The 26,223-nt window shown below is 34.3% G+C and overlaps 1 protein-coding gene across 1 annotated transcript; it reads right to left on the reverse strand.

Annotated features, from left to right (window-relative positions):
- Positions 1 to 1,729: 1,729 nt before the first annotated feature.
- On the reverse strand, positions 1,730 to 25,017 carry LOC121998206 (signal peptide peptidase-like 2). The gene is made up of 6 exons (XM_042553001.1): positions 24,653 to 25,017; positions 19,071 to 19,229; positions 18,443 to 18,554; positions 18,240 to 18,359; positions 1,922 to 2,079; positions 1,730 to 1,816 (listed from the first exon to the last, which is right to left on the reverse strand). The coding sequence occupies exons 1-6, from the start codon at positions 24,806 to 24,808 to the stop codon at positions 1,730 to 1,732; spliced, it is 792 nt and encodes a 263-aa protein (XP_042408935.1). The 5' UTR covers positions 24,809 to 25,017.
- Between the last annotated feature and the right edge of the window lie 1,206 nt (positions 25,018 to 26,223).

A 26,223-nucleotide genomic window follows, 5' to 3' on the forward strand; every position in this document is an offset into this window, starting at 1 on the left:
CTTTCTAGCATGTGGGACTTCAACATAGGGTCCTCTTATGAACAAAATAGGAAATTTTAGCAGATGCAAAATATTTCATTTGCGATGAACCATTCTTACATAAAAGATGTACAGATGGCATCTATAGAATATGTGTCTCAGATGAGGAAATTCATGATATTCACCATTGTCATTCTTCAGCTTACAGTGGACATCAAAGAGCTATGAAAATTGCAGCAAAAGTTTTACAAGTCGAATTCTATTGGCCTCACATATTTAAGGATGCTAGAAATTTTATGATGGCATGTGATCACTGCCAGAAGACAGGGAATATCACCAAGAGACATGAGATGCAACAAAATGCTATTTTGGAAGTAGAACTTTTTGACGTTTGGGGTGTGGATTTTATGGGACCTTTTCCCACATCTAGGGTGAACAAATACATTTCGGTAGTCATTAATTATGTTTCCAAATGGGTTGAGGTTGTTGCATCTCTATCATGTGATACCAAGACAGTTACTAATCTATTCAAAAAATTTATCTTCCCTAGATTTGGAATTCCACGGGTAGTGATTAGTGATGAAGGATCTCATTTTATTGAAAAGCAATTCAAGAAGTTGTTGAAGAAATATGGAGTGAGACATAAGATGGTCACCCCGTACCATCCCTAAACAAGCGGGCAAGTAGAAATATCAAATAGAGAGATAAAAAGTATTCTGGAGAAAGTTTTAACATCTCGAAAAGATTGGTCCCTTACATTGAATGACGCACTATAGGCATATCAGACAATCTATAAAACTCCCTCCATTTCGGCTACTTTATGGGAAGCCCTGACACCTCACAGTGGAATTGGAGCATAGAGCTTATTCGGCTATCAAAAACTAAACTTCGATCTAAAGATAGTTGGAGAAAAAAGAAAACTTCAATTGAGCGAGTTGGAAGAAATCCGACCAGATGTGTATGAGCATACCAAAGCATGCAAGGAAAGAACCACTTGGAATGATAAGCATATCATGAGAAGAGACTTTCACGAGGAAGACAGGGTACTATTATTTAATTCGAGGCTTAAACTTTTCCTTGGAAAATTGAAATCAAGATAGTTAGGGTCTTTTAAAGTAAAGAGAGTGTATCCATTTAGAGCCGTGGATATTTAGAGAGAAACATTAGGGATATTTAAAGTAATGGACAAAGATTGAAGAAATATATTCAAATATACAAGTGGAAGAAGACGAAGCAAAATTCTACCTTGAATCGCCTAATCCAAATTGAAGGGAGAGGGTGAGTACTCAAGAACTTTGTTGTGAATATTTGAGTCGTTTCACCCGACACAAGCACTGTCCATGGACTAGCACAGGCACGACACACCTCCGGTGTCGGCGTGCCTCAAGGTCCCCTAAACGCATCGCGATGGCTCGGCTACGCATACGTCGCGCTGGCCAATTTTTTTACCATGAGGTGTCCCCATAGAATATTAAATGTAAAATAATCTTATTCAAGGCGAGATCGACAAAGTTAAACCTCTCTCAATATTGTCATTATACTAAAATGAATTGTCGATCTTTTGCTGAAAGACCTCTGATCTACCTCATTTGCTAGGGCTAAATAATTGTTGCTTATAGCTACACGTATTGATGGTAATCATATAGATTCTTGAAGCAATTGTAAGTAGGTATGAAGATGAGGCAATAAATGCACAAGTTTGTAATTAATTAACAATGGATGATTTGATTGAAAGAGATTGTTCAGTTAATCAACAATTAAATATGAAAGATGAAGGAATCATGCATGCCAATCCATGCATGCTACAACAAACTGATAATATAGCAAACATTTTTGCCTGCCATAGATCACTTAAAATTCAATATTCTCTCACTATCAGGAAAAAAAAAACTAGACAAAAGTAGAAATAATTTTGGAATAACTTATAAGGTAGGGAAAAAACCTTCCGTTCCAACTGATCATAATTGTCATCAATTGGCTGAGAGGTAAATTCATCCCAAACTGAGGCACTAACAATAGTTCCAACAGCCATTAGTGCCAAACAGATCACAGCTCCAATGTCCAAAATGGGTTGAATGGGTGAATATAACAGGAGATCCACTGTTAAACAAACATTAAATCATGGTAAGAGAATGATTGAAAATTTTCATTATGCACTAATGTACTGATGCAAATTAAAGTAGTTAATACGAATTTAATTCTGGATTATCAATGTCATAGACAATAGTAGTATACTAGAAAATACTAGTAAAGTAAAAAAAAAAGAAAAAAAACAGAAATGACATCAATCAAGGTATAGAAAAATAAATCCAGGCTAGTAAGCTTGAAGTATACCTGTTCGTTACCACCTAGTACCCTCAAGGAAAAGATAAAAATATTGAATGTAAATTGATAATGAATCATGATATGCTACATTCAACTGGTTGCTACTGTTCTTTGATTTTAAATATACAGAGCTAGTAGGTTGAATCTGACCATTATCCATAACTATGATATCAAGAATCAACAAATAGACGGGTCCAAACAAGTGGCCTTGTAATTTTTAGAGTTATCAAAATCTATTAGAACCATACAAGGTTTAGTCCCACACTCGGTTTAGTTATATGGTGTTACGTTTGAGTCAATAAATATATAATATATGGTGTAATAGTCTCTCTTAACAACACAATACAATATTTTATTCTTCGTATATTGGAGCATGTGTTCTTTTCAGGTTAGGATTATCTTCTCTAGTTACCTCAAGGGCAAGGGTAGGTTACAACATGGCAGTTTGCACTCCCTTCCCATCAACAGTATTAAAAATACTTAATTTTACTCGATACACCTTTTTCATCATTGTAAATCCTAATTTCTCCTCCACTCCCTCCACCAATATAATCCCTGTCCTTTTTTTCCCTTACACCTTCACAACTCCTTTTCTCCTCCAAATACATTTTTCTTTCACCTGTATTTTCTTATAGATTCTTTTCTGCTCTCATAAAGGGGAGCCTTAACATAAAGGTAAAGTTGCTGCCGTGTGATTTGGAGGTCACCGGTTCGAGTCACGGAAATAACCTCTTACAAAGCAGGGTAAGATTGCATATAATAGACCCTTCCTCGAAACCCGCATGGCGAGAGCTTTGTGCTCTGGATTGTCCTTTTTATTCTTTTATGCTCTCATTCACTATTGCTTATCTTGATCACCTAATCCTACAAATCTAGTTTGCTACCCTTCTTGTGTGACAATGTGAGTCACAACAATCGTCTCTCTTTACAAGGTAAAAATCCACAGTTTGAAAAACAGTGTCGTGCCGCCCTACAAATTGCTTTTACAGTTCCGCCATGGGACCGGTCCCAGCACCCTATCGGCACAACACACACGGGAGATGCATCATCACGTGCGTTGAGTTGTAGCACAGTACACGACAGAACGAATCGAATCAATTCCTTCTATCAATCATGAGAGTATGGTTAATAACAAAAATGCTATATACGATGAAGACTAAAGGATCAACGAGCACAATCGATGAGAGATTAGGTCGGCGATGAGAGATCAATAGCACCAGCGAGGTGGTGAGATGATGAGGCGGCGAGACGACGAGGCGACGACGAATCTTCTAATAGCCATAGTAAATTTTCAGTTTGAGGAGAGGGGAGATGTTGGCTGTCAATTAAAAGGCAGTAGGATTGAGCAGAGGACGGAAGCGGTGGAGTGAAAAAAAAAACGAATTCAGGAGAAGCAAGTTCGCAAGAAAAGAATAGCATTGCGAGGAAGGAATAGGGTCTTTTTGAAAAATATAATATAATGGTTTTAATTAAAACCATTATATTTAAATAAAATATAAATATATAAGTTAAAATTGTTTTTATATTCATTGATATTATATTCATTACATCAATGTTATATAAACTACTTATAAAACATAAAACTTAAATCATATATATAAATATATTATTATTATTATTATTATTATTATTATTATTATTATTGTAACTATATATATTATAAAAATTTATTATTCAATAAATAAACGGTTAATTAACCAATATAATTATAAAATATAAATTTATATTTTTATGATTCCTTATTAAAATATTAAAAAATTAAAAATAAAATAAAATTAATTAAAAATTTTAATTTCGTATTTGTAATTTATTCAAAATCCAATCTTAAATTATTTTTATAAATTAAAAATATATTAAAATTATAAAAATAAAATAAAATTTTAAAATATTTTTTAAAATTTATAAATAATTTAAGATATTTACAAATTATTCAAAATTTTATAATTGTTAAAATAATTTTAAAATATTTAAATTTAATTTTAAAATGTAATATAAACATTAAATATCATGAATATACATCATATAAATCATTAATTAATTAAATGAAGTCATAATTAATTAATATAATTATTATATATAAATTAATATTTTTATTATTATTTTATACATTAAATAAAAATTTTAAATAAATTTAAATAAAACTGGACTATTATAAAACTATAAAAGGAGTCCTATTATAACTTTACTTATTATAAATATTATTTATTAATTATTCTCTATAAAATGTCTAAATTTCTTATTTGGTATGTAAAATATTTTATAATTTAATTAATCATAAATTAGGAAATTATATAAGGATTGATAAACTGTTAAATAATTTTTGAAAATATATAATTTTAAATGTTCTGAATAAATTTAGTTTTAAACTATATATAAATATATAAACTATAATTATGTAAATATATATTATATAAATTAAGATAAAAATTCTATTATATAGTTAATAATTATTTTAAAAAATTAAATAATATTTATATATAAAAATATTTAGTTTATTTATCATTTTTATTAAAATTAGATATTGATTTTGTAATTTTTATCGGCTAATTTTTTATATTATTCTTGTTAAAGTTATAATTACGAATATTATTATGATGTATTTGATATTTTTACTATTCTTTTATATAATGCATAAATTATGACACCAAAATAATAATTTTATAATCTAACTTAGAGATACATACGTCAATTAGAGAATTAATTTCGTTGGCAATGTTTGCATTGCGATATTATTGGACATGACAGTGGGGTTACATGCCTAAAATAACATCTTGTTTGTAGATATCCGGATGTTTTAAATGTCCAAAACTTTCTCAAGAAGTTCGTTCAATGAAAAAAGGAACTTTATGACAAAAAAAAAACATTAAATTATAAACAACAACGCAAACTTTTTAATAGCCGAAGCTCTAAATAATCAATCTTTAATGAATTTAAAGGTTGAGGTAAAGGTCCAAATGACAAAGAACTTTTAGCAACTCTCAATGCTTCTCGAACTCAATATGAGTATGAACGACATATGCGACATAGTGTCGCTAATGGGTCGGTGCCGGTGGAAATGACTTAACTACTACAGCCACATTAGGAAGGAGTGCAAGTCCAACACAATGTGGTATTGGTCGTTTTTTTTCTCTTGACAAAAACGTGCAGTTCTCAAGCAAAACTCCGCAATCTAGATTCATGGACTAATATAGTGCATCATAATCTCTAGTGAATCAATCCAACTCTATCAACTAATTTTATCGGTGAGCATAATTATAGAGTAACCTAAGTATGGACTAAATATAAGTTCTCGTGCACAGTGCGATGAGTGACCTAAGCTCTTCAAGTTTCAATCCCTAATCATATTCAACTCGTTATTTAACTGAATTCCTTGTGTTTGTGGCAATAGACACTTACCTGCCACACACTTGTTCATTTTTCTTAATTTATCTCAAAGTTGTGCTCGATATTAAGAGAAATATAGCATTTATTTCCCCAATAACCTAACTCGGTCTCAATGGGGTAACTTTTTAGTTTTCACATGTAAGGCTATTTTTTTATATATTTTATTTTTTTATCTCAAAGTAATTGCATTGTGCAACACTTAAAAAATTTTATATTTATTTTATTTTATTGGTGCTTTTGATGTAGCACTAACAAATATAGAGATATTTTGATTTTTCTAAGCAAACTTACATGACTCGAACATCATCCGGTAATTAAGATGTAGTCTAGTACTACCTAGTGCTACCACAATACGGGTAAGCAATCCTCCTAGAACAATAGGACTAGTGGAGGGAAAATTTCCTAATTTCACAAGGTATTTCAAAAAATAAAATCCCGAGTTAATTAGAACATCTTCCACCATCAGCCACAAATAATATAATTCAGAAAGACTCATTATACCTTCACCATCACCACGTCCAAATATCGTATTTCTCATAACCAACTAAAGATAATAAAAAATTGGATTAGTGATATTAGTAGTCTTAGATGAGTGTGGACCAAAAATAGATTTACCATGAATAAACCACCATCTATTTGAATTATCGAACCTAGGAAATATTATTTGTTCCATCACATGACAATTTAAAGCATGTATTAAAATCATCAAGGGTTCATTCATAGTTATTATTGAACAAACAGAAACCCTCGAATATTTTGGCAATTAATGGAGCCTAAGATTTCCAAACTATTCTAGGATATGTTAGATATCTCATGCACATAAAGCTATTCCATCCTATTCTTCTAAAAAGTCAATCAATATCATCCTTAAAACCTAAAACATTTAAGGTTTCATAGTCCACATATTTGATACACAAGATAGAATGTTTTAACAATGAATCATATCGACGTTTTTTATTATCATTATCAAAGATAATACCAAAGTTATTAGATATACCCTTGAAGTGTGCATTTGGTTCTCCCAAAAATTCAATCTTTTTCTTGCCATTGCTTGTGGGATTGTCATCCTTCTTGAGCTAAATCCCTTCTTTAGCCGATTCAACATCACGGAGGAAGTTGAAGCCAAGTCCAAGGAGAGGTGAGAACTCTAGAGAGGGCGGGGACAGTGTATGGTAAGAGTTGAAGAAAGAAAATGGAGGAATTATGGAAGAAGTGGAAGAGGGGTATGGGAGGTGTGGCGGCGGACACGGTCGTGTGTCAAAACACATGACCATGCCCTAGCCAAGGGTGAAATAGGCCTGGGCCTTGGGTTATCAGTGGCATGGCCGTGCGAAACAACACGGCCACCTCGTGATGGCTTCGGGTGAGCTCACACGGCAGTGTGATTCAACACGGCCATACCATGTTGGTGTCGAGTGAGTTCACACAACCGTGTGAAATCACACGGTCACCCTGTATTGGCTTCAGCCAAAGAGACACAACTGTGTCTTTTGGCACGGCCTTGGTAAATATGTCCGCTCTCTAGAGTTCTTTATTTTCCTCAATCCTGCAACTGAAACTAAACATGAATTAGACAAAAAACCAGAATGAAAAAGGAAAAACATAATGAAGAAACCCCTAAACTGCCTCCCAAGAAGTGCTCATTTAAAGTCATGAGCTCGACCCCTATTAAGTTCATTATAGGAGACATGGTTCAGAAAAAAATAGTCTCTCGTCTCCATCAATTGGCATCCCAAGGAAGTACCTCTTTAATCGCTGCCCATTCACTTTGCAAAGTACAAATTCCTTATTTCATATATCAACTGCTCCATATGTATATACTTTTTGAATTTTGAATAGTCCCGTCCACCGTGATTTTAACTTTATGGGGAAAAATTTCAATCTTGAGTTGAATAATAATACTAAATCTCCTTCTTTGAATTCCCGTCGTAGGATGTGTTAATCATGTCATTTCTTTGTTCTTCCTTTATAAGACCTGGCATGTTCGTACGCATCTATCTGTAATTTATCAAGTTCATTAAATTGGAGTTTCCTTTTCTCTCTAGTTGCTTTCAAATCGAAATTGAGGCGTTGAATTGCCTAATAAGCTTTGTATTCCAATTCCACTAGGAGATAGCACGACTTCCCATAGACTAGCCAAAATAGAGTCATTCCAATTGGAGTCTTGTAAGTTATGCGATACGCCCATAAAGTATCATCTAGTTTTAGGGATCAATCCTTTCGAGATGTAGATACTGTCTTCTCTAATATCGTTTTCATCTCTCTAATGTAAATTTCAACTTGCCCACTAGTCTACGACTAATACGGTGTTGCAACTTTGTAACTAACCCCATATTTCTTGAGTAGGTTTGCAAACTGTCTTTTAATAAAATGAGACCCCCCATCACTAATAACTGCTCTAGGGACACCAAATTGAGGAAAGATTATCTTCTTGAATAGTTTGATTATGGTTCTGGCATCACAAGTAGGGAAGCTATAGCTTCTACCCACTTAGACATGTAATCAACTGCAACAAAAATGAAATTATGTCCGCATGACGAAGGAAAATGTCCCATAAAGTCTATTCCCCAAACATCAAATAATTCAACTTCAAGAATATAATTCAGCGGCATCTCATGTCATTTAGTGATGTTTCCAATCTTATTACATCGATCACAAGAATAGGTGCACCCAAAAGAATCTAGCTTGTAAAATCTTCGTAGCTATTTTAGCAATCCCAAGGCGCCCTCCATAAGATGATGTATGACAATGAAATAAAATTTCTTTAGTTTCTTCCTCAAGAACACATCTTCGATAGATTACATTGCCACATTTCTTGTAAAGGAGTGGTCCATTTCATACATAATACTTGACGTCAAAGAAATTTTTTTGTTTTATTTGGAAGTAAGATTTGGTGGGATAACCTTGCTAGCAAGGTAGTTTGCGATATCTGCATACTACGTACGGTACATTTACACTAGATATGGATAAAAGATGTTCGTCCGAAAAGAATCGTTGATGGATAAATCATTGTCTGAATCTCTTTGTCCATCTTGTCATATTCTAGATAAGTGATCTACTATCATATTTTCTGCTCTTTTCTTATCTCTGATTTCTAAGTTAAACTCCTGTTGAAGCAATATCCATCTAATGAGTCGTGATTTGTTATCTTTCTAACTGAGCAAATACCGTATGGTTGCGTGATCTGTATAGACTATTACTTTCGAACCCACTAAGTATGATCTAAATTTATCAAATGCAAAAAACTCCGCCAATAATTCACTTTCTGTAGTGGCGTAATTTATTTGGGCATCATCTAAAGACTTGCTAGCATAGTAGATGGCATATAACTTTTTATCTTTCCTTTGCCCCTGATACTGCTCCTACTGTGAAATCGCTAGCGTCACATATAATTTCGAACGGAAGTTTCCAATTCGGTGCTTGAATTACATGGGCGGAATGAAGGCGCTTTTGATTTTCTTGAAGGCTTCCTTTTCATTGAAATAGAATTCTGTATCCTTAATTAAAAGATTGGTAAATGGTTTGAAGATTTTAGAGAAGTCCTTTATAAATTTTCGATAAAATTTGACATGTCCCAAGAAGCTCCTTACTCCCTTCACATTGATTAGTGGGGGAGTTTCTCAATTGCTTCTACCTTTACCTAATCAACCTCAATTTCACACTCTGAAATTTTATGTCCCAAAACTATTTCCTCTTTTATAATAAAGTGACACTTTTGCCAATTGAGAACCAAATTCATTTCTTCGCATCTTTGAAGGACACTAGAAAAATTTGATAAACATGTGTTAAAATTAGTTTCGTACATTGGGAAGTCATCCATGAATACCTCCATTATATCTTCTATCAAATCTGAAAAGATCATCATCATACAGCGTTGGAAAGTGGCATGGACACTACACAGCCCAAAAGGCATTCGTCAATAGGCAAAGGTTCCATAAGAGCATGTAAAAGTAATTTTCTCCTGATCATGGGGGTGTATTGCAATTTGATAGAACACAGAATACCCATCTAAGTAGCAGAAATAAGAGTATCTGATCAGTCTCTCAAGCATTTGGTCAATAAAGGGAATGGGAAAATGATCATTTCTAGTTTCTTTATTAAACTTCCGATAATCAATACACATCCGCCATCCGATAACTGTTTTAGTTGGGATCAATTTGTTGCTTTCTTTTTTTATTACTATCATTCCACCTTTTTTTTGAAATTATATGCACTGGACTTACTAACTCACTATCAGAAATAGGATAAATGATCCCTGGATAGCTTCAGTACCTCTTTTCTAACCGCCTCTTTCATATTAGGGTTTAGTCTCCTTTGATGTTCAACTGAGCTTTTATGGCCTTCTTCTAATAAAATTCTATACATGCATAAAGAGGGGCTTATTCCTTTAATGTCATCAATGGTATACCCAATCACTTTTCTATGCAATCTCAGCTCTCTTATTAGTTTCTTGGTCTCAAACTCAGTTAGATTTGCATTAATTATCTCAGTAAAGGTCAAATTTGGTATAAGAAATTCATATATGAGGTTAGATGGTAGGGGTTTAAGTTCTACTTGAGGTGGTAAAATTTCAGGTACAATTGAATTCTACTAAGTATCTTTATTTGCTCATATTCTAGTGCTAGTTCAAGAACTCTATCCAATCTTTGCACATGCTTCACCTTTTCTCCACAATTTAGGCTTTCCTCTAGAGGGTCTTCTAGTGTTTGTAGGAGCAAACCACCACTACTATATCTATCTTTGCATATGGCATCTTCACAATCCTTATCTAGAGTTGTTTCAATTAAAGAAGTCATACAACTAGCATCTATGTCAGAGTTCCACTGTACCAAGGAAACAGTTCCACAAAGTCTTCACGATGAAGATGAATGTCTTCCTCTGAAGGGTTTGGGGCTCCACCGCTCTCTTGACTTGGTTCCCCTTTTTCAATCAACTCCACTCCCAATCTTTTTACCTCTAGAATTCTCAGGGGAAGAGTCATTAGGTTTTCACCTAACCATGTTTAGTAAAGAACCTCCGGCTGCCGAATCCAACTGATTATTATAATGGAAAGATATCCCTATGTAAAATATATGGATGATCAGCCCATTCTCGATCCTATGATGTGAACATTGATATAAAAGAGTTAAGAATCTATCCCATACTTGGCATAATGTCTCTTCTTCTTTTTGTTCAAATTGCAAGATTTGATTCCTCAGAAGAGTTGTCTTCCATGGGGGAAAATACTTGTTCAAAAACTTTCGCTCTAATTCATCTCAAGTCTTGATACTTCTAGGTTGCAGAGTATCTAACCAAATCTTTGTAGCATCTCTAAGGCTAAAAGGAAAAACTATCAACAAAATTGAATCAGTAGGGACCCCTTCATATTTCAATGTATTGCAATATATGTTAGAACTCTATTAGTTGTAGGTAAGGATTTTTTGTTGACCCTCCAAACTGATATTCTTAAATTTAGAGATAAAGGCTGGATCGAGAATAAAGTTGGGAGCATGAATTTTTGGTGGCACAATAGGGCCCAATTTTCTTGCTGACTTGGGAGCAACATAATCTTTCAGAGGCCTCTAAACCATCTTTATTTGGGCAATTTATTTGCTAACAAGAAATGCAAAACTTAGAAGCAAGAATCACAATGCAGAAACTTAAGAGCAAAAATCAAAATACAAAAATTAAAAGAAGAAAATGCAAGATATTTGCAAAAAGAAACTGCAGGAATATTTACAAAAAAGGACAAGGAAACAATATTTAGACTGACTCAAGTGTTCGTCAACTAATGTTAAACGCACAATCCCGGCAACGGCACCAAAAACTTGTTACGCTCCAGCAAGTGCACGGTTACGTTGTCAATAATAAAAGATATCGAACCCACATGGATTGGATTTAAGCACTAGAGACTTAGCATCATTAATTAGCTAAATACTCGAATGTTGTGAATTTATGCACAAAAGTCAAGAGAGAAGCAAAGAGAAGAGAGAGCTAAGAAATAAAGTTGATTGAGGAAACTTGGTTTCTAGGAATTCGGTTTTGTTGTGACACTAATTAATGTACTAAGGATTGCCCATTACCCATCCTCTATCCTTATGCGCATGTAGGAAATCTAACTCGATACCGACATTACCAGCGACGATCATGTCGGAGTGTTATCTGTATTGGTATCCAATATCACTAAGTAGACGTGGTAACCTAGGAAGTCCGGTTAAAAGGATACCCTTATCACTAAGGCTCCCGGTCATATATTCAGTAGGTTACGCAAGACACTTACTAACAGAGGATTATAAATAGTTCATTAAGCATAATTCAATACTTCCTTATGGAGATTTGTCCTCCCTTTCAAGGCAATACTCTAGATATTCGGTTAAAGAGATACCCTTGTCGTTAGGGCTCCCGATCATACGATCTAAAGCATCCCCCTTACGAGGCGAACAAATCAATACAATCATTCAATTAAACATGAAATCTAAGCACAAATACTTCACACACATTTAATCAAATAGATACAAGGCATAAACATGTTATATGGATAGAAAATTGGCAAATTCAAAGAGTATACATCAATTACACATCACAACTGCTCCCTTAATCCTAGAATAAATAAATCTACTCCACAACAAGAGGAGATGGATCCAAAGACATAGAAATTATAAGCTTAAAAACTCAATCTAAGAAGAAGAGGGAGAAAAGCTTAGCCAACGACGAGAGGTCTTTGGATCCAATCCTATGCTTCCGGAGATGAAGAAGAGGGTAAAAACAACTTCGGATCGTTAATCCGAGTGTGAAGAATCAGCAAATCTGGACCAAAATTAGTCCTCCCAAAGGGAAGACCTTCCTCCCTCTAAAAAGGTGAAGAACTCCCCTTTTATAGAGCAGGTCACGGCCACACCTTGATATGGCTCTGGAAGAAGCACATGGCTATGTGTTTCCACATGGATTGACCTTTATTGAGCTCTAGTTGGGAGACATGGCCCTGTGAAACCACAGGGCCTGCCCTTGAATGGGCCTGGTGAAGGGGCACGACCATGCCGGGAGGCACGGTCGTGGTCTGTTTGCTCACGGGTGAGGAGACACGGTCGTGTTAAGAGGCACGGCAGGGCCTGCTCTTCTTCTTGGGTCGCTCCGAAGCACGCCTTAACTCTTCACTCCAAAAATACATCCTGTCAAAAACAGAACAAGCACGAGCATATCTCCGACAAATATAGTAATTATGCTGAAAATATGATAAAGAGGAATATAATAGCATAGAACATATTCAAAGAAAACAAGTGAATGTGCGTCAAAATATACATACAAGTGTATGTAATCGACGGACATCATAAGTCCAACAATAAAAAGGTAGCCCGTGCATAAAACTCCCATCAATGATCGGATTACATTGGGTCAATTGTACATACTCCATCTTGCATTGTTAGAAGAGGTTGTTTCCGGGACTCGAACCCTTGATCTCAAGGTCATATAGTAGCAACTTTATCGTTGCGCTATCCCCTTCTGTAAGTCCCACAATAAAGAAAGATATTCTCAATATTAAACTGATGAAGAAGACACTAAAATATAGTTCTTAATGAGAGGAATAGTAGAACGAAAGTGATCTTAGATATTATTCCACTTCATAGATTTCAGTATTCATGATGTCTTGATCATGAGTACTCATTTGCAATCTAATATGGATTGTTATGAAGAGGGTATTGATACCCAAGTAGCATGAGGATATGCTTTCATCTCCTCAACAATAACCTGTCTCTACCTTGGATGTGAAAGTGCCTTTAAAACAATGTCAAGGATAGAGTGCAAAGCCAAAGAAGAAACAAAACAATGATAACTAAGATTGCAACTTAAGATATAAAAAGAGAAATGGGATGAAAAATGGCATAAGAACAAGTATCTTTTTACAAGAGATAGGAAGAACCAAGGTCCTCAAAGGTGACAGCTATCTTGTTGGCAGACAGAGAAGGTAATCAAATAGGGCATAGGGATTGATAATACACATCATAGACTCAGAAGTAGATGAGGAATTTATAAAAGGAGGAATAATCTTAAAGAAGCTGAATCAAAGAAAATCCACATTTTAACTCAGCAAAATAACAATAAATACCACTTCTACACCATAGAGTGGTTAAGGAAGATATACTTAGGATATACTTAATTGCTAAAGGGGATAGTTTATCTCTGTAGGGAGATTAAAAAAATGGATAAACCAAGTATAATAGATATACTTAATTGCTCAAGGGGATAGTTTAGCTCTGTAGGGAGATAAAAAAAATGACAAAACAAGTATATATTCAGATACCTCAAGGCTAGACACAATAGATAATCATGTGGAAACAGGATACTGAAGAGAATTTGACCATAAAGGAAAGAAGAGACATGAAATTTATATGTTAGCATGTAGAAAGGCTGATACCATCTTGAAACCTAAACTGAACTCCTATGGGAATAAGAAGTGTACAAGAAATCTCAATCAAGTGGCAATCATTTCTTTTATCTACACTATTATGGTAGGATTGTATGAGGACAAGATAACATATGAAAACTAGGGTGTACAAGGACAAGGTAACAGATGAAAACTACCCTGGCTAGTGGTAAAAGATTTAAAAGAGTGACAAGAATATACCAATGTGGGGTTTGTACTTTACGCATATTGAAAACAAAGTAAAATAGTCTTCAGAAAATTAGAAAAAACAAACCATTTTAGAATAGTCATCAATATAAGTAACTAAATATTTGAAAATATGTTCAAAACATCCCTCACTAAGACACTAAATATTACAATCATGGTTTGAATCTCATACCATGAAACGTATCATTCCGGTAAATCACTTAAACTCGATATCACTCAGTACTAAGTTTCAAAATCTTGAACCATGTCGTAGTTTTGGTCTTTGACCTGAAAGATACTATTCCATTATCGTATTGACATTGTATGGTGTCAAGGACAGGTTGGAGGTTGAAAGAAAAAGGAGATGAAGCAAAGGAATGAGACATTGTGTAATGAGTGGTATTGAGTTTCAATAATTTAACAGAATGATAAATTTCAACTATTTTGCCTGACATGGTACAAGATTTAAAATGATGCTTGGCACAGACTCTTATGCATCATCTCCTTCCTTCTTCAACTCCAATCCATTACCAACAATATGCATTAAAATATTGGCACAATATTGAACCTTGATTAATGACTATTGGCGACAATAATTTCCGTATTCCATACACATACAGTTTCCTATGATCCTTGGAGATAAGATACAGATGATTATAGGCTGCAACTTTATACGAGCCATGAATGGAGGGGTAAGGATAGAAGGTAATGTTGTCACATTTTACAAAAACCTGACTATCATTAATACACTCCCTTCAGCAACTACGGCAGCAACTATCGAAGAACTTAATCTTGAAGAGGATGAATATTTACAAATCAAAGAGATAGTATTTTATTCTATTGGAAAATCTTCTCTATAATTTTCAGAACAATTTGGTCCTCTACTAAAAGAACTAAAGGAGCAGGGTTTTATTGGTGATAATCCTCTTCAGCACGGGTCGAAAAACAGGATTCTATGCCACCTGGATATTAAAAATCCGGATTTTATTATAGAAGATAGGCCTTTGAAACACCTAACTCCAAATCAAAAGGAGGCATTTACTCGACATGTTCAAGCTTTATTAAAATTGGGAGTTATCAGGCCCAGCAAAAGCCGGCATAGAACAACTGCCATCATCGTCAGCTCTGATACCAAAGTGCAAAACTAGGGTGCACAAAACAAGGAAAGAGTATTGTAAGCTTGTTATAAGAAGAGTCTGCATCTTTCTAGTAAGTTCTTATCTCTTTTATTCCAAGCCTGCTGTTTCGATTCGCAGCTTTCTTCTCTTTCCTTGTTTTGTGCACCCTAGTTTTGCACTTTGCACTTTGAACTAAACTAAATATTACAATGAAATAAATAAAATGATACAAAAGTTCATTTATAGAAATTATTGGAAAACATAAATCGAAAATGTTTTCTTAATTGAAGGACACTCTCAGACTTTTAATATCGAAAAAACTAGGCATCAAGTTTTGAAGATTAGGAAGAGTCAAATGTTCTTGGTGACTGGGCATCTGTAGAAGAAGATCAAAGGGTTCACCCACAAAAGCAAAAAGAGTTAGTGCAATAGTTAATATACTAATGTTCAACACCAATCACCTCTCTGTCTACAAGTCTTAAATGACAATAAGATTAAATGTTATGGAGAATTTTAAAGATCTATTAATCTTATTACTACAACAACAACAATCAATCAATCAATCTTTATCCCACTAGGTGGGGTCGGTTATAATCTTACTACTAACAGATAAAAAAAAAACATAAGGGAATTAGACACAAAGAATAGAGAGAATTGATAATGGAATAATAGAAGCTTGCTCAATGCCTTCTAGCAAAAAGAAAGAGGTATCAATGGCCGACTGTTCTACATGTGAGGCGTGTACAAGATGGCTTGGTGAATATTGATGAAGGGAGTAGTATATATTCTGAATATTCCCAAATTTAAATTATGGTTGCATTTGAGCCTATTTTGACCAGTAGAACAACCTCAAAGACCTTAGACTGCTGTGTTTTTTTACTCAAATTTTCCATAATTTGGAGCAATCATGTGGCTTCACAAAACAAGACAAACAAGGAAATTATATAATAAAAACATGTAAATTCGGATCTATAATTCTAAAGCCAATACTAAGAAATCAAAAAATAGCGTCTGTATGATCCAATCAAATTTAATAGATATCTAATTAGTAACTTGCAGGAAGTCTAATCCATCCCAAACTCATATAGTAAAGAAGTCCACATGGAAGATATTGATGTAGGATTTTTTTTTTCTAATTAGAGGAAAAAAATCAAAGAAACTACTCAGCAATAAGTGAGAGAAGGAAAATACCTATTACGACTCTTGTGCACAGCAGAAACAACTCTTGTCCAAAGCAAAATCTAAAATACAATGTCCTCAACAAATTTCTTCCAGTTAGGGTTGTGCTGAAGGAGCAATTAATCTCTTACGAAATATTGAAGAATTAATTAATCTCCAGCAAACATTTATCTTGTGAAGAAGCAGGGATGATTACGAGCCAGAATTGAGACAAACAATATGGAAATCTCCCTTATCTTATTGAATGTGATAGTGGTGTTCTTCCTCGCAACCATCTTGGTCCCTTCTTGTCCGTTCAGCTAAATTGGGAAACAGGAGACAGGACACAAAGATACAGGACACTAGATCAAACTGGGAATGAAAATGCAGTATGCTAATAAGCACCATCAAGCAATGCAACTTGCTGATGAGGCACGAAGAGCAAAGTAGTTTTCATTCAGACTAGAAGAGGAGGCATTGCAAACCATGTGCATGCTAGAGGAACATCAATGGCTTGCGAAAAGATCAATGTAGGAGGTGCTAGAAGATCAACATTGGGATAGATAGCATGATGTTTCTGATACCATCTTATGTTATGGGCATCTTATTAAATTCCAATCACCAATGTTTGTCCCTCTACCTATGTTAATTAATCATTAATATAAAATAATACTCGAAACCTTGTAACACAGTATTACAAATAGGTTCCTTAGAAAGGAATTAGTAGGAAACCCCAATAGGTAAGGCATGTTTTTACTTGACATACTTTTACTACTTTTTTGAGTTAAAGACCTTTTAATTTGATTCACTAGTAAATTGCTATACTCTGGGTGTTGAAGGGAAACAAGCCAAGTGGGAGGAGGGAGATCATAGGAGCAAAGACCAATCTAAGACTACATCTGATATGGTCTGACAAGAAGATGGTACTGTTTTGGGAAAATACCAAAACCAATATCAAATTCATAGTTATGTTAAGCAAGAAGATGTTATTGTCTTGTGCTCCTAAGGATTTAAACTAGCATTCCTTGGTAGTTATAAGAAGCAAAAAATGATGTGGTATTTGATAAGAGCAGGTTATTTCACAATAGACAGAAGGGTCAAATTGTGTTGGTCAACATGGACAGAATTTATTATTCAGCCCAATGACGCATGCGAGAAGGCACAAGAAATCTTAACCCTCCATCACAACAATGAGAAGCTCCACCTTCCTCCTCCAAAACACCCTAAGCTCCACCTTCTTCCTCAATGATGCCCTGAACTCCATCTTCCTCCTCTCCGATGTCCTAACCCATCGACACACTCCTCTACACTAACCCTTCCTCCATGCCAAAACCCTAGCTATCTCCTCTAACACATCTCACATGACCTCTCTTCATTCCAGGTAAGCTTTATCCAACACCCTATTTTGTTTGCTCTCCTACACTTCTTCATCTTCCTCCAACACCAGCATTCTTTGTCCTCCTTTAACACACTTCCAACACCAATATGGCACTATCTCGAGCCAGTCGAGGACCAAAACCCCAGATTGGCTTGATATTTCAATCCTTGATTTGTACTTAGAAGGCATAGCACAAGTGAGTTCCATATATTTCAAGACTTGTCAAGATGTGGACTATTTCTATAACCAAATAAGGCAGCAAGTTATAAATGAAAGTAATGATACATAAGAAAAGAGGTTTGATACTCACCTTTACTGCCAGTTGACAAATTCACACTTATACTATCCCCAGCTGATTTTGGTATCATCACAACTGGCATAGATATATTAGGTGGAGTATCATTTTGAGTGCAGACCATTACCGGAGTATCTATGTTAAAGATTTCACACCACATATTAGTTACTCAGTTTAATTTGACATGAAAAATTAAGGAAAAGTAAATTAACAGTTACCTTCATCATCATTTATCACCAATAGAGCAGCTGCACCACAGGACTCTGCGATTTTTGCCTTATCTTCATAGTTGCAATTCCCACGTTTTGCAATGACAATTGAGTTACTTACCTGCAAACGACAAGCAAAGTAAAAATAAGAACTATTTTTATGTCTATGTAGAAGCATTGTGAACAACTTTATAATGATGAAGGACCTCTGTTCATTTCTTTGAATCTCACTACTTCAATTCCTCCTCCCTACAGATAGAAAACTCAAGCTCCCCTTAATTTCTCTACCAACGCACAATATTAATTATATTGACTGTAGAGGGAATATCGTAAAGAGGCCATATTCACAGAACTGCAGAATTAATGTATTTTTTATAGTATAGAATTATAGATAGACCCCTCTTACTTAGCTTGTCTCTCTTAATTCTTTTTGTTTAATTTCTTTTTGCCATCTTTCTCTAATCTCCGCCCTCTTTATTTACTCTTAGTTTCTCACTCTTCCTCCCTATATCTCTGGTCACTAGTTTTCAGGTTTATATATATTTAGGACCTCGCAGTGAGAAATCTCCATAAGCATCTGTGTCTGTGTGTGTGTATATATTAAAACAGTAGGCCAGCAGGCATGAAGGAATTCGACCTTTGAAGACAATTTAGTGCAAGAGTCAAATGGATTTGCAAGAGCAGCTGGCAGTTTTATTGCTTTGGAAAGACTGATTGGCAAAGATGCACCGAATCTAGCACTTTGTCCTTCTAAATATGACTTTTCATTACCATTAATCCAATTCTTTATCAAAACCTGAAAAAACAAAACAAATTTGCTTATTTACAATCAACTCATTTTTTATATGTTGCATAAAATGAGTACTGTTAATAAACTTGCATGATACGCTAACAAGGAAGGGCATAACAACCAACTCATATTAATCAATGAAAAACATTTGTATGATGTAACATTCAGCAGCTAACTTGAAATATTACATGCCTAGAGACTCAACAACATTGCTTATTCTATTCAAAGACTGAAAACACATGCATAGATGTTTTGAGACAGAGTTTAGAATTTAATTAATCAAAACCAGGGAATTAAGAATGGAAACTTTATAATTGCACACCCTTTTCATCAAATTATGTCACTGGATGCATGATAGCATGAATTAAAACTTGAGCTATCTATACATTAAAATCTATTTTCCAATTACCGTAGAGTCATATGTCAATATGATTACTAACTATTGAATACGTAAAGTTTATAGTAATTCTAATAAATTTAATAATTTACAATTCCCATTTACTTATAAAATTCCATTATTTTTTTTTCAATTCCCATATTTATCCTTGTTGATCTCTCTTTTATCTTTTTTATTAAAATAGTTGGATAAATTTTTATTATTGTGACTGAATTAGAATCATTATTACATTGTTTAATTGCATTCTTAAAATTTGTTCCAAACAAATTAATGATTTTCATTATAAAAATTTGCATTATCAATAGATAAAATTCAATTTTCTATTTGATCAAATATCTCTAGGGCTTCATCATAATCAATATACTCTCCATGTTCATATTTTAATCATTTTACATGTAAAGATCTAATATTGTAAAAGATTCCTTAGAAATAATCCTATTAATTTTATCTCATTAGAGCCCAAAGAATATAAGAGTGGGGAACTAGAAATTTATAAATCAAAGAAAATATTTTAACCATGCTATACATAGCCTAATCTCAAATCATGGAAAGAAATGTCGTTCTGTTGCCGCCTAACACAGACGATTTTTACCGTTCCGCCGGGCGGGCGAAACCAACACCAGAGGCATCCTATCTCGACGTGTCGCAGATGGCGCCAGAGAAATCACAAGACGCCTCCGACGGCGCCGGAAGCATCAAGACGCCTTCGGCGGCGCCGGAAGCATAGGGAAGCCTCCAGCCGCGCCGAAGGCGTCGTGGGACACCTCTTGCGGCGCCGAAGGAATCGCGAGATGCCTCCCGTGATGCCTTTGGCACCGCCGGAAGCCTCCGACAACGCTTCCGGTGTTGCTGGACGCCTCTGGCGACGCTTCCCTCGCCGCCAGACGCGTCCCCTATCCACCCCGGACGGGCAGCAGTGCATTTAGGGCAGGCAGCGGCATTTTTTCTAAAATTAATTTTCTATTTAATTAATTTAAACAATTCCTAAGGTACGCGTGATATTTCGAACAAGCTTTTATAAACCCTAATTAAATTATTCTAATAAAAAATATATTTAAAATTAAAATAAATTTAATAAATTTTATTAATTACTATTTTGAAAATTTAATAATTCTGATTAATATTCTAATATTTTTTATTATTTTATATTATTTTAAATTTTATTTAAAATCTTTAAAAATTCTAAAAAAAATAAAAAATCTATTTTTTTTAAATATTCTAATAAATTAAATTTATATTCTAATATTTTTTTATTATTTTATATTTTTTTATTATTTAATTAATAATTAATTAAATGAATAAATAATTAATTTATATAATTATTATATATCTTTGTATTAATTTATAGAATTATTATTATAGATAGATCAATTTTAATTTGAGATATTAATAAATTAATTTTATTTAAAAAATATTTAATTATTTTTCTAACAATATTAAATTATTCAATAATTGAGAACTCATACAAATTCAATATACAACTTATTTTATATACACCATAAACATATTTATCTTATCATTACTATATATAAATTAAAAAATAACGAATCATATTGGCACGGCACGATATGATACCGAAACCTCGGCATGGATCGAAATTTTAAACCTTGTCTCAAATTACTCGTCTTATATTTTCCTAGCCTAGTTACCTCAACCTTAGGTTGGCTAGTTATTTTGCAGTAAAAAAATAGATGGATGGTAATCTCATATAGAATACAAGGGCAGCGCACAAAATTCCCAACAATGTTGGTTCCGAGAAGGGTCGGATGGGTCTATTTGTTGGTGTAGGGAGCACCACATCGAACATATGTTTTGATGTATAGTGTGTTTAAAGTTAGGTTATTTGTGGATATGATGTGTGTAAAGTGTAGGGATGTAGGATACTTGATAAAGAAAGAAGTCTTAGTAGATTAAGTGACCAGATACAAGTAGTATAAAAACCCTAGTGGATAGGTGACTAGACACTAGGCGGTTGAAGACTTGGTAGGTACCAAGCAATGAAAGTCCTAGTGAATCAGGTGATCCAAAGTCCTAATGGGTTAGGTGACCAGACATCAGAAGAAGTGAAAGTCCTATTGGATCTGCAAGAGCTCTTGACAAGGTAAGTGCTAGGCAGATAAGCTGAGAGACTTTCTAACATAGAAAGTGGTGAGGAGTGCCTACTCTTTCTGGGGTCGAAGGTAGTCTAACAACTAGAGGCAAAGTTGACTAAGATATTGTCCTGTGTTTCAAATTCAAGGTGGGCAACAGTTGTTATCCAAAGCTTAGAAAATGTTTTATGGACTAACTTTGTCGTGCATGAAGCAACTTGGTGTTCTAAGCAATCGGAAGAGGTTCAAGCTACTTGATGTAGATAAGTTCGACCAAACCAGGTCGTGGACTTTCAGGTGAACGGAACAAGGTCCGAGCGGCTTTAGTGTCTGAACCACCGAAGTGTTTCCAAGCAACCCAAAGTCTAGATGTGGCAATCCAAAGGAGACGGTCAAGGGATAAAAGTTGGCCTTGCTCCAAGAGCCCAAAAGGAGTCTAGATGACTAAAATACACTGCATTACCAGATCTAAAGTCGAAGTGGATCAGATCAATAACCAAGTAAGTAGGGTTTCGGTGATCGAAAAGACTTTTATTGATCGTGCATGTGCCACATCAGCGGTCAACAGACCTCTATAAAAGAAATGTCGAGGCTCTTGTTTGCAACACAAAAATTGAGTTTCATATTCGAGATCCTGATCTCTTATTACGCTGCCCACAAGTGCTTCCCAAGTTCAATGGGCAACTCCATTCGTCAAATTTCTATTCTATTATTTTTGTTGCCTTACATTGTTTGTCTATTACTTTAATCTATTAGCTTATTATCTTGTAAGAGATTTCTCCGCCTCTAGAAGTTTTCTGGAAATGAGATATTTTAGAGGAAATTCAAGAGTGATCCATCTGATGGATTATACACTGTGGACATAGGAACATTGGAGGGAAGTTAAACCATGTTAAACGCATGTGTTTGTGTGGTACTTTTATTATATTAACTGTTTAATATTATTTAATCAAATTTTCTATTTCAAAATATTTAATCAAAATTTACTTAGTTATTATTCCAATGCGAATTTACTTGGTTATTATTTCACTACAAATTTACTTAGTTATTTTTTACTGCAAACTACTCTGATTGGTTATTTGTTATTTACTATCATCTAAAAAATTATTAAACACGCTACTCATCCCCCCTCTAGCATGAGTAATTTCTTTCACTATTGTACGTAGTCTTACCCTGCATTGTAAGAGGTTATTTCTATAATTTGAATCTATGAAATAAGCTCAGAGAAATTGTTATCTTTTTATAGACCACGGTTTTTTTTTACTACCCAAAGCTTAAATAAAATAAAGAAAAAAGATGGCCTTCTAAACTTTAAGACCAGCTCCATCGTAAAGAAAGAGACGGTTAGCCATCAAGGGAGATGAACTTCTTGGATTAAGGAATAAAATTATGAAGAGATGGTTGAATGAAGGAGGAGAATGAAATTTATAGAATCGTTTTGATGTATACCAAAGAGGAACATGAAGGGTTTAGTGCTAGGAAATCTTCATTTATATTTTGGCATAAGAAGTGGGATATTAGGCTAATGGGCAAGCCTAAATATATCGGCAAATTACTAAACCACACAGCCAAAGTTGTCGAATACCCAAATCACGTAGGTAAATTTCAAAATTACCAAATCACATACCCAATTCCACTTTTACCCTTCCGTATTGCTTGTGCCTACCCTAATCGATTACTAAAATAGAGAAATCGATTCAGGACACCACTATGCTTAATGAACAATTTCCAAATCAATTGCTACAAGGTAGCAATTGATTAAAAAAATCTATTCGTGTTCAAAAAAGTATTGCTTTCGATATGGTGTATCACAATGATGTCTGAGGGCATCAAGAAAACTTTACAAGCACATAAGATCTAGTTTCATATCATTCCGATCTCTCTAGGTCCATCAACTACTTTTGGCCAAAATTGCTTGATGGACCTATGCCATTCAAAAAATTAAAAATTTGATATCTTCGAAAATATACGAGTCCATTGAACATATTTGTGGTGTCAGTCAGTGAGTATCATCGTCGTGGCAATTATAACAAGCTTCTAACATCATCTCTCATGCCCATTTCGTGTTCAAAACATTGTTGCTTTCAATATGATGTATCACAATGATGTTTGAGGGCATAAATATAATCAAGAGAACTAGATGAACATATAGAAACTAGTTTCATCTCATTCTGAGCTCTCTAAATCTATCAACCACTTTTGATCAAAACCAATTGATGAAATAAATTGCTTGGAAATGAGTACAAAAAGAGTTGATTGATGAATAAATTGCATATAATGTCAATTTCTACTAAAAAGCAAATATGGCATATTGTTGTTGTAGTCTTATTACACAAGTAACTAATCGCTCATTATAACATTAGTCTTTCAATGCCCAGCTAACAACATCTAGAAAGAATATTAAGAAAAAAATGCATGAAAATGAAAATGTGGCTGCTATTATCGACATTAAACTAACATAGTGAGAACCAATATCGATTAAGTTAATATGGACTCGTAAATAATCATTACAAGGAACTCCTATTGAAAGAGCATGAGAAAAAGGATGAAGTAAAAAAGGCATGGAAGAAAAAGATTGGATAGTGTGAAAAGAGGAAACCTGCAAAAGAAGTGTTGGGCTTTTAAACAAGCTTATCTTTTGTCAATATCTTTCCCTAATATAAGGTTACAAAGGACGAGCAGTTATTCTCCTCTTAAAGAAAAGATTGGAACTGTCATTCTAGAATTTGCCAAGTGTTTTGGTTCCTCCATCATGGAATTGGCCAAATGGACTATTTTCACAATGAAATGATTGTAGAGGCAATGCAATACATTGGCAGAAAAAAACTCAATTTTGACATTGAAAAAATTCAATGGAATAACAACTCAGATGTTTTACCAAATCGTTGCACTGAAATTCCAGAGATACGATGAACATACAATAAAAAGGAAAGGAAATTTACATCTTGGGAAGTGACATTGCATCCAGGCGAAATCGGGGCAGGCTCCGCGTTCTGGGAGGCGTCGCCAGCGGCAGAAACTCCAATATGCGAGACGGGCGAGAAGGACATGAAGATGAGGGTGACGACATGGAGGAAAAGAGAGGGAGGAATGGCCATGGGCGAAGGAAAATCTGTGTCCTCTGCGATCGGTTAGCAGGATCGCCTCCTTCCTTTTGCCCTCCAACAAAGAAAACTAAACCCCAAAAAAGGAGTCGCACAAAAGCGGTTGGGCCTTTGAATTGTTTGTTTGGCCATCCTACACTCGCGTAATGCTCCCAGCAAAGCAAAAGTTGAATCCGTCCGCCTGCTCGGCACGGCCACAGCCATGACAGGAGAAGTTGCTATTTTTGAAGGGAAAAAAAAAGTCTTTAAACACGTGTTATTATCGGAAGTGAATTTATTATAATTCATTAGTTTCGGATGCATAATTATTTATTTACAAAGAGATAAATTAAAAAAATTAAGTAGGTCATCATCTATAAAAAAAAAAAAAAATTATTGATCTAGGAATCGATCTTTACGTATTTCTATAAATCTATCTGTGATGACCAGTTCAATTATACCCTGAGACCATGTAATCTATTAGTTATAGTATAAGTTGATTATATTTATCTCAATCAGGCATCCTTTACGTGTCGTCTCTAAATTATATAAAAACAATTTAAATTATGTAAATTTTTAACCGACCAAGTAAATAATTCATTAGTGAAAAGCATATATATGGCGTTCAAAGATAGAACGGCATTTTCCCAAAGGTACCTAATTTTTTTGAATTTCATACTACTTATCAAATGATACACTTCTGGATACTTGGTGTTTAATAATAATAATAATAATAATAATAATAATAATAATAATAATAATAATAATAATAATAATAATAATAATAATGTACTTAATTTTAATATTATTCATCCTGCTAATACTTGTAATACTAACGCATCCTCTTCTCTCAGCCTGTCGAAAGCAAAAAATCAAAACACAAAAATCCTAGTCGCAGCTCATCTTCTTCCCCACTCTCACTCAAAAACGCCGAAACTCAAATCATCTCTCATCAACTTTGCCCCTCTCATCCTATAGCCCGTTGTTGGCTCATCTCCTTCCTCTCCTTCTATATCTCCTTCTGCACTTCACTTCATTTTCGAGATAGTCAATCTAATCTTGTAAACTCAACTCCTGATGTAGAATGACATATGAATGTGATTCAAACTCTCAATCATCTCCAAAGAGATGTTTAGGGTTTCTGCTTAACCAAGCATTATAATTTGAAAAAAAAAATTGATTTTTAATATCCATGAGCAGTCCTTCTCTTTTAACATGTTGTCTAAGATTCCTTCCATTTGTAATGGTTTGTATTATTGCCAATAAGGACATTATTTCTTGTTCTTTATTCGAAGTTCCTAAATCCTAAATTCATCAATGAGTTTTATATTGGATTTTATAAGTGAAAACAAACTAAAATACAGTGGAAATTGATCCTTCCAAAAATTCATGCGAATATAAAACTACTCTTGTGACTACTTTAGCAAATA

The sequence above is a fragment of the Zingiber officinale genome, chromosome 1A (assembly GCF_018446385.1).
Source record: "Zingiber officinale cultivar Zhangliang chromosome 1A, Zo_v1.1, whole genome shotgun sequence".
NCBI lineage: Eukaryota > Viridiplantae > Streptophyta > Magnoliopsida > Zingiberales > Zingiberaceae > Zingiber > Zingiber officinale.

What these genes read in the sequence shown, in the direction of transcription:
- LOC121998206 (XM_042553001.1), bottom strand. Translation starts at nt 24,808, where the DNA reads ATGGCCATTCCTCCCTCTCTTTTCCTCCATGTCGTCACCCTCATCTTC. An exon ending in GGTGATAAATGATGATGAAG is followed by an intron (nt 18,360 to 18,442) that starts GTAACTGTTAAT and finishes TCTTTAACATAG; the next exon opens with ATACTCCGGTAATGGTCTGC. An exon ending in ATGATCAGTTGGAACGGAAG is followed by an intron (nt 1,817 to 1,921) that starts GTTTTTTCCCTA and finishes GATCTATGGCAG; the next exon opens with GCAAAAATGTTTGCTATATT.